This window comes from Triticum aestivum, chromosome 3B, assembly GCF_018294505.1.
Source record: "Triticum aestivum cultivar Chinese Spring chromosome 3B, IWGSC CS RefSeq v2.1, whole genome shotgun sequence".
NCBI classification, from domain to species: domain Eukaryota; kingdom Viridiplantae; phylum Streptophyta; class Magnoliopsida; order Poales; family Poaceae; genus Triticum; species Triticum aestivum.
The window spans coordinates 642832400-642841390 of NC_057801.1; the positions used below are offsets into that span (position 1 = coordinate 642832400).

The window sequence follows — 8991 nt, forward strand, 5'->3', positions numbered from 1 at the left end:
AACATACGCTCACCCTTATGAATACACGCACACATACCTTGCCCACCTAAGCATCGTTTAAAGTCTAAGCCTACAGATCCTGAGATTGACGAAATCATCACAGACATGTTGCAGTCGGCGTCACTGCCCTTGAACTCTGCTCTCCAACGTGCAGAGGACGAAGGGCACGCCGTGGCAGGCAGAGCACCCAGCACGGCAGCACCCCGTCATCCCGTGACGGAGCAAACGATTCGCACGCGCCGGTGTCCCTTCCTTCCCTGCCCAGCACTCCAGAGCCCACCTAGCTCCTGACCGGCCAAGGAAAGCATCTGGTTGCGACTCGCGAGCAGCACGCCTGGCTCCCGTCCCGTGACCCGCCTGGGTTAAGTACGTACGGATACGAGGCCACATCACGCCACACGGGCGCGTGCGCTGCAGCCAGCCGGGCAGACGTCCGTCGTTCCCGACTAGGCACGCCGACGCCCGAGCCACCGATGTGCCCGACAGGTTGGGAGGTCGTCACGCCGCGGCCAAAAAGCAGGCTGTGCTGTGCCCTGCGCGGCAGGGCTGGTAGCTAGCTCGTCACGACGGCGTTCTTAAGCTCTCACCAGCGCTGTTCGGGGCACGTACGTACTTGGCAGGCCATGATGCAGTGCAAGCGCTGTAATTGTTGCTTCGCGGTTCGTGCGCATCGGTGCTTCCTCCTCCATGGTACACCATCTCCATGTCAACGAGCACTTCTCAAAATTACTGCACGTCACCATTGCCTCGTCGTCTTTGGCGTCGTCTTCTTGGTCCATAGAGTCCCTTTCCCCGGTGGGCAAAACGAACCTGTGCCTGATGTACACCTCCAGTTCACCATCCAAGCCATACCTGTCTCTGCAGGACACACAAGATAATATATTCGACTAAATTTTGTTAGTGCGTACATGTAATAACACGACGATCGTCTATGATTCCTTTTAGATCCACCAGCGGGATGGGGATCAGCATTTCTTCCATACCCCTACAAAAAAAATGTGATCCTTCATACTATATAAACATAAACATCATATATTCAAAGAGAAGCTGATCAGCAAAAGAGGAAGTATATCAAAATCAAAACGAAGCAAAACCTCCATTTGTCTCTATGCAGTTTTCATTTCATATAAAAAAAGGAAGTCTCTATGCAGTTTCCACACAACCATTAACAGAAGACAAAGTTCAAAATCCAGGCAGGTTCAGACTGAGGAGTATACGGCACTCCGAAACTACTACAAGTTCGGAACAACATTGCCCCCCGCGAGGGGCGGTTTAAACGAATCACTGGGGTCCCTTTTTCACTTTCTGTCTGTATAGTCCAACACAGTTCCAGCCCGAATGGAACGACCTAAATCATCTTTCATCACTATCTTCTCTCTGAAGGGGGAGACCTCTCCCTCGGGTAGCTGCCTGGGGCGGACCCCTCTATGGTATCGCTGCCCGGCTCGCTTGCTTCAGCTTCATTAGCTCCTTGCTCCACCACATAGCTATCTTCGCCGACTGCGTCAGAGGTAGTTACATTAGCTCCTTGCTCCACCACATAGCTAGGCTGGGGCCTGGATTCTTCTTGAGGTGCACTCTGGCTGCCAAATGGGCCCCCAGCGTCCATCAGGCTGGCAGCTATAGCGGCGTTCAGGTCAGCTTCTTCCTGCTGTGCTGCGATGATGTCCATTTCACTCATGCCTGCTGACTGACCACCAAGCTGAGAGACTGCTCCCTGATGAGTGGGTGCTGGCACCTGGTTACAAGAGGCTGTTATCTTCCGGGCATCTTCAGGAGTCAGCCACTGCCCGAAACCATTGGAGCCTTCTGTCGCCATGGGACACTCTTTAGGGAAATCGCCCCTAACAGCAAAAATGCTCCAGCCTGCCCCCTTCAGGGTGTCAATGAAAGCTGAGAGGTAGAACTTTGACAGATGCTCAGGAGCAGGGTAGAGACTGTTGAAGTTATACCACTCCTCATTCACCTTCCTGATGCAGAACCAGTGGTCCTGAAGGTGGCAAATGAAAGCAATTTCTAGCTCTGGGTCAAATAGGGATGACCCAGCTGCTGGGGAGTCAAGGGGAAGAACCTGGAGGTCCCAGACTTCCAATGCCTTCTGCAGAACCTGTAACATGAAATTATCCAGGTGAGAATATGATCTTGGGAGTGCATTGCAACAAATAACAATAAATTTAAAATTCACAATGCATAGAACTTGTAGTAATAATAATAAAAAAGGAATTTCCTATTTACTACCCCAAGCATCAAAACCTACAACACAGCTGTATCCAGTGAAGCACATGAACTCTACATACACATGGAAATAAATATAGATGATTTTGAATATGTAATAATCTTCCTAAACAGACGCTGCCATGGGGAATCCAGATTCAGCACACAGGTACATGAACAAATGCTTCTCTAAACGGAAAAACTTATTCAAATGAAACCGGATCCTAAATCCACACAGAAAACCAATATGAAGTTGAATACGTAACTTAGATTACCAAAAAAATGCTAAAATACAATCTCCTGTAAGAGATACGTAAATCTATCATCTGTAGTATACTATCAGTGGCATACTGGCATATGATGTTCTTAAGACTCAATCAGTATATAAATGCAAGATAACACGTAAACTTAGGTTTATCGGAAAAAAATTAGAAATAATCGATCGCTAGTATGGGAAGAAACTAATTATGTTCAAAACTTCTGTATAATGGTAAAAAATTGAAATGGGTATATAACCATTGCTAAATTTTAACCATAGTTAAAAAAGGCGCGCCTAAGCGAGCGCTTAAGCGCGCCTAAGCTCTAGGCGTTGGCAAAACGCATTGCGCATAACTACGCTTAATCTGTGCATAACTGCGCATAAGCATGCGCTTTGGTCAGTAAAGCACAAGGCGGTGGCAAAACGCACAATTAACGCCTAGCGCTTTTTTGAACTATGATTTTAACTGTACTACTGAGAATGCAAATACCACATGTAGAAAGACGGAGAACTTGTTTAAAATAAATATTTTGTTAGCCAGATGAGGAAACAGACGATAATAGGAATTTAGCAAGCAAATTGAACTGTATGGTTAATGTTACAGCTGTACACTTCAAACCAATGACAACTTCATAGACATGCAGCCCCAGTGCATGTAGCTCCCGCTTGCGCAGGGTCTGGGGAAGGGTCCGACCACTTTGGGTCTATTGTACGCAGCCTTTCCCTACATTTCTGTAAGAGGCTGTTTCCAGGACTTGAACCCGTGACCTCATGGTCACAAGGCAGCAGCTTTACCACTGCGCTAAGGCTCCCCTTCAACTTCATAGACATGCATGGAAGATAAATAAGGCTGACAAAATAACAATATCATATGTCGAGTCCCTAAATCCTTTAGTGTTACATACTGTAAAAAAAAGATTACTTGAATAAAGAGTGGTTAAATACTCATATTATTTGTAGTTGCATTTCGGATCAAATCATATTCCAGACCAGATACAAAGACTTAAAAATACATATACACAGTAGCATTCTTGTCCTTCCATGATTTTATTTTTAATTGTTTGCATTGCATGGTGTGGTTCCTAGTAATGGGCACTGAGAATCAAAACACTCAGCTGGTTGTGTTATTGACTAGAAAGCACCTTCTCCAATTGGTATACTAACAAAAGCAGATTCATATCACACAAGCAAAATGATGTAACTACCAGGCTTGACCAACAAACTAGACCACTGCCAGTTAACTGACTTGGCAAATTGTTAGTATTTTTATTTTGTGTCGTCACATATTTTGCTGTTGTATATTTACCTGAATTACAAAATAATGTGGATATTACTAGAACTAGAGATAGAACAGAATACAAATGCAAACACATCTCATGTTCTCATTTGCACATATATATATAACCGTTCACCTAAGAATTCATATGATCATAAATTTACCTTGCAGGATTGATTCAGGACTTCGAGTCAAAGAACTGACCGTCATAAGGTCAAACCATTTAGCAAGTTTAATACTAGCTAACATAATTTCAGCACTATTCACGGATAAGGTGAAACCTAGACAGCTATAGGCTTGAATTTGCTCTTATCACGCAGAATAAATATTGAAAAATCAGCTTTAAGTTATTCTTAACATAAGAAATTCAGTACAACAAAACTGTAGATCACAGCAAAATTAGTAACTAGGAGTCCACTTGAATTTATTCTACAAGCAAGCAAATCAGGACACGCGAAAACTCAAATAACAAAACCGCCTAAAAGCATATGGAAAGTACACAAATATGAACACGTGTAATCGCCACATAATTAATTAATAACTACAGATCTGCTTGAAGTTATTCTTAACACAAGCAATTGAGGACACGAAAAAACTCAAATAACAAAACCAACCAAGAGCATGGAGTACAGAAAGTACATAAATGTGGACAAGTGTAAGCACAGCAGAATTAATTAATAACTACAAATCCACTTGAATTTATTCTGAACACAAGCAATTCAGGACACGACAAAACTCAAATAACAAAACCGACTAAGGCACGCCGTACGGAAAGTACGTACATGTGGACAAGTGTGATCTCAACAGCATTAATCAACAACTATGAATCCGTTTGAATTGATTCTTAAGGCAAGCAATTCAGGACATGGCAAAACTCAAATAACAAAACTGATAAAGCTACGCTTACGGAAAGTATGTAGATGTGGACACGTGCAAAAACAGCAAAACTAATCCACTCGAGTTTATTCTTAACACAAGCAATTCAGGACACGACTAAACTCAAATAACAAAACCGACTAAGGCACGGCCTATGGAAAGTACATACATGTGAACTGATCTCAACAGCATTAATCAATAACTACAACGCAAGCAATTCAGGACACGACAAAACTCAAATAACAAAACTGATAAAGCTGAGCGTACGGAAAGTATGTAAATGTGGACACGTGCAAAACAGATGAACTAATTAATAATTAATAACCACAGATCCATTTGAATTCATTCCTAGCGCAAACATTTCAGGACAAAACAAAACTCGAATAACAAAAGCGGTAAAGCTATGCGTACGGAAAGTACGCACATGTGTACAGGAGCAAAAACAGCAGAATTAAGTAATAATTACAAATCCACTTGAATTTATTCTTAACACAAGCAATTCAGGACACTACAAAACTCAAATAACAAAACCGACTAAGGCACGGCGTGCGGAAAGTACATACACGTGGACCGATCTCAACAGCATTAATCAATAACTACAAATCTGTTTGAATTGATTCTTAACGCTAGCAATTCAGGACACGACAAAACTCGAATGACAAAACCGATAAAGCTACGCGTACGGAAAGTATGCGAATGTGGACAGGTGCAAAAACAGCAGAATTAATTAATAACTACATATCCACTTGAATTTATTCTAAACACAAGCAATTCAGGACATGACAAAACTCAAATACAAAACCGACTAAGGCACAGAGTACGGAAAGTACATAGACGTGATCAAGTGTGATCTCAACAGCATTAATCAATAACGACAAATCCTTTTGAACTGATTCTTAACGCAAGCTATTCAGGATACGACAAAACTCGAATAACGAAACTGATAAAGCTATGCGTACAGAAAGTATGTAAATGTGGACAGGTGCAAAAACAGAAGAATTAATTAATAACTACATATCCACTTGAATTTATTCTGAAAACAAGCAATTCAGGACACGACAAAACTCAAATAACAAAACCGACTAAGGCACGGAGTATGGAAAATACATAGATGTGATCAAGTGTGATCTCAACAGCATTAATCAATAACGACAAATCCTTTTGAACTGATTCTTAACGCAAGCTATTCAGGATACGACAAAACTCAAATAACAAAATTGATAAAGCTACGCGTACGGAAAGTATGTAAATGTGGACAGGTGCAAGAACAGCAGAATTAATTAATAACTAGAAATCCGCTTGAATTATTCTTGGCGCAAGAAATTCAGGAGACGACAGAACTCAAATAACAAAACCGACTAAACCGTCATGTACGGAAGGTAGATAAAAGTGGACAAGTGTAATCACAGTAGAATTAATAACTACAGATGTATCATGCAGACACATGCATTTGCGTAAGCCAAGTACGTAACCTCGAGAAGTACGTACAAGCCATCATGAGATCTCTTGCATTTTTAATACAACTACCTAAGAATCAACTCTAGACAGCTTTTTCAAGTAATGCAAAAAGAGCAAGCCTATAGGAACTATTTTTCTTAATACATTGTACTCCAAGCCTAACAAAGTAACTTCACTAAGTAGCCGATGGCAATGCCAATGGCTAGAGATCCATATGGTTCCCACAGTATATGCCTTGGCTTTGGCGGGGATGATATGGCTTCACCTACGTTCATGGATCAATGATCCACAACTGTGGTGCCTCCATGTGTGCCAATAAGAACACATGGATTATGCATTTCCTAGAACTCCAACTATTACATATGAATAAACATCACTTAAGCGCAGGTAGGATTATGCATGTCAAGACTATTAGACAATGGACTATACATTTCCTAGAACTCCAAACATCACTTCACCATAGGTAGGATTATGCATTTCAAGACGGACATCAAAAGAAAAATACACATGTTATTAGATTCAAAACAACAGGGCAACATACAGAATTAACCTAAGGCAAAAGATGGCCCTGTTCTAGACTGAAGCAACGCGGCACATCAAGCATCGATCTCAACGAAACCTCCTAAAATTGCAAGGCACGACAACCGCAGGTCTTGAACCATGTCGAACCTATAGGGCGGCAGACATAATAATAAACCTAGGGCAGAAGACCTAGGGAAATAAAGAGGGACGGGAGAGCAATCTACCTGGATGCTGAAGTCGCCGCCGAGGGAGACGTTGTGGGAGCCCTCGCCCTCGGCGAGGAAGTCCCCCGCGGCGACGGTGGCGGCGCCCTGCGCGCCCTGCAGCATGACCTGGCGCTCGCGCTGGTCGAGGTCGGCGGCGAGCGCGGCGAGGTCGAACTCGGAGAAGAAGGGCCCCTGCAGGGCGGTGTTGACGCAGTGCACGGCGCACAGCTTCCCCTCCTGCACCTCGTGGTACAGCAGGCCCCCGTTGCTCGCGCCCGCGGCGGCGGCGTCCATCCCTCCCTCTCTCGCTGCCTCGCTCGCGGACGGACGCAGAACCTCTCGGGCGACTCCTCCCTGTCTCCGTGCCGGCCGCGCGCTGCCTCTGCGCTCGCCCCGACAGATTCGAGCGATTCTTGTAAGGGAGAGAGAGGGAGAGGGGGAAGGGGTAACCGAAACCGATGGGGGAAAGGAAAAGGGGTGGGGGGTCGGGGTGCGGGGGGAGAGAGAGAGTTTGAGTGCTGTTTGGTTTGGGCCCAGTGGCTGACGCGGAGGCCAGAGGCAACAAAAGGCGTTCGTTGGTTGCCCACGTGGACTGCGAGGTCCTCCCGGGGGGCCGCGACCCGGCCGCCACGTGGAATTTCGACGAAAGTTTTCGCGTCACTCGGCTCCGGTTGTCACTCTGCTGCTGTGACCAGGCTGTCTTATCTTACCATAAATCGTGCACCGCCTGCTGCGTTACTCCGTTTCAGTTACCACTGCTCCGGTTTCGATTTTGAAATTTCGATTTGGTTCTTCCTTACTCGCTAAGTATTCGTAATTGAAGGGCGTTTCATAGGCAGGACCACCACAGGTGGCGTTTGCGATCATGGGTATCCCCTTTGACTAGGGTTTCATGTTATCTTCGGCGGCGTCTACGTCGGTGCCTAGTAAACTTCCCATTTCGGCATCCATCTTGCCACTGAAGCTCTCGAGCTAGCGAAGGGGTGGTCTAGTGGCACTGCCCCGGCCTTGGATAGACGGCGATTGGTTTGGTAGGGTGGGGTTCGGCTTCTCTGCCTAGAGATTGGTCTGCTAGGGTTTTAGCATGGCATGGCAAACAGGGCTCCTTGTTCGGCACGGCTGGGCATGAGTATGTCGAGGGATTAATGGCAAGATTGGGGCTTCGAGAAGAAGATCTAGACGATGAAGTTACTGAGGAGGAAACACCTCATACGAAGAAAGAAACTAGATGAATAGATATTGCTCGAGTTCACATAGAGCATGCGTTCCACAGGAATATGCGGTCGGCTTGGGCCCATGCCCGTGAGGTCAAGATTGAATGATCGAGGACAATATTTTTGTGATGCAATTCTCGTCCACCTGTCGCTCCCGCGAGCGGCACGGGAGGAACCCTAGCCACCGAGCCTCCCAACCATCCTTCCCACCTTTCCTCCCTTGTCGTTGTCGTCAGGCGCCAAAGGGCAAATCCCCATTGGCGCGACATCGGTGCCTCTTCCTCCTCTGTCCTCTCCCATCGGTTGGTGCATCGCAAGTCAGTTGCATCAGGTGGAGGCGCTGGCTCTCGTGGGGGCGTAGTGGTGCGGCAGCGGGTAAGTTGGGTGGCGGGATGGTCGTTCTCGGGCGGCGCAGCGACGTCACAGAGCCAAATCAAAGTGCAGCTGCTGCCGGTAGGGCTGCATCAGGTGGCCAGATCCGACGGGATTCCTGCAAGGGTTTGACCTAGGGTGTGAGGCGTGAGCTAAGGCCCTCTGTGGGGGGTGGCGGCGTGGTTGCTACGGCTCGGGCGGTGGTGGCCTGCGTTCGGTGGTGTGGCGATGGAGGTGCAGGTGGCTGGCTTGGTGGTGCTGTTGTGGCTATCCGGCTTCTATTGGTGGTGCATGAGCGTAGGGGTGGCTCTCCTTCGCCTGGTGATGGGTTGGCAATGTGTGAGGCAGGCCCGATGTCAAACATCCGGCACTGGTGGCTCCGGATCTTGGGCTCGTGTCGGGAAACATAGCATACAATTTCAAAAAAAATCCTACGCTCACGCAAGATCTATCTAGGAGATGCATAGCAATGAGAGGGGAAGAGTGTGTCCACGTACCCTCATAGACCGAAAGCGGAAGCGTTTGCTCAACGCGGTTGATGTAGTCGAACGTCTTCACGTTTCGACCGATCGAGTACCGAATGTACGGCACCTT

The 8991-nt window shown here is 46.2% G+C and overlaps 1 protein-coding gene across 1 annotated transcript; it reads right to left on the reverse strand.

Moving 5' to 3' along the window:
* Positions 1-1099: 1099 nt before the first annotated feature.
* LOC123071430 (putative ataxin-3 homolog) lies at positions 1100-7288 on the reverse strand. The gene is made up of 2 exons (XM_044494975.1): positions 6830-7288; positions 1100-2107 (listed from the first exon to the last, which is right to left on the reverse strand). The coding sequence occupies exons 1-2, from the start codon at positions 7103-7105 to the stop codon at positions 1367-1369; spliced, it is 1017 nt and encodes a 338-aa protein (XP_044350910.1). The 5' UTR covers positions 7106-7288; the 3' UTR covers positions 1100-1366.
* Between the last annotated feature and the right edge of the window lie 1703 nt (positions 7289-8991).

Bases quoted from the DNA above. Each gene is read 5' to 3' on its own strand.
- LOC123071430 (XM_044494975.1), bottom strand. From the start codon at position 7,105: ATGGACGCCGCCGCCGCGGGCGCGAGCAACGGGGGCCTGCTGTACCAC. The intron at 2,108-6,829 runs GTAGATTGCTCT...TTCATGTTACAG, and splicing joins GCGGCGACTTCAGCATCCAG to GTTCTGCAGAAGGCATTGGA.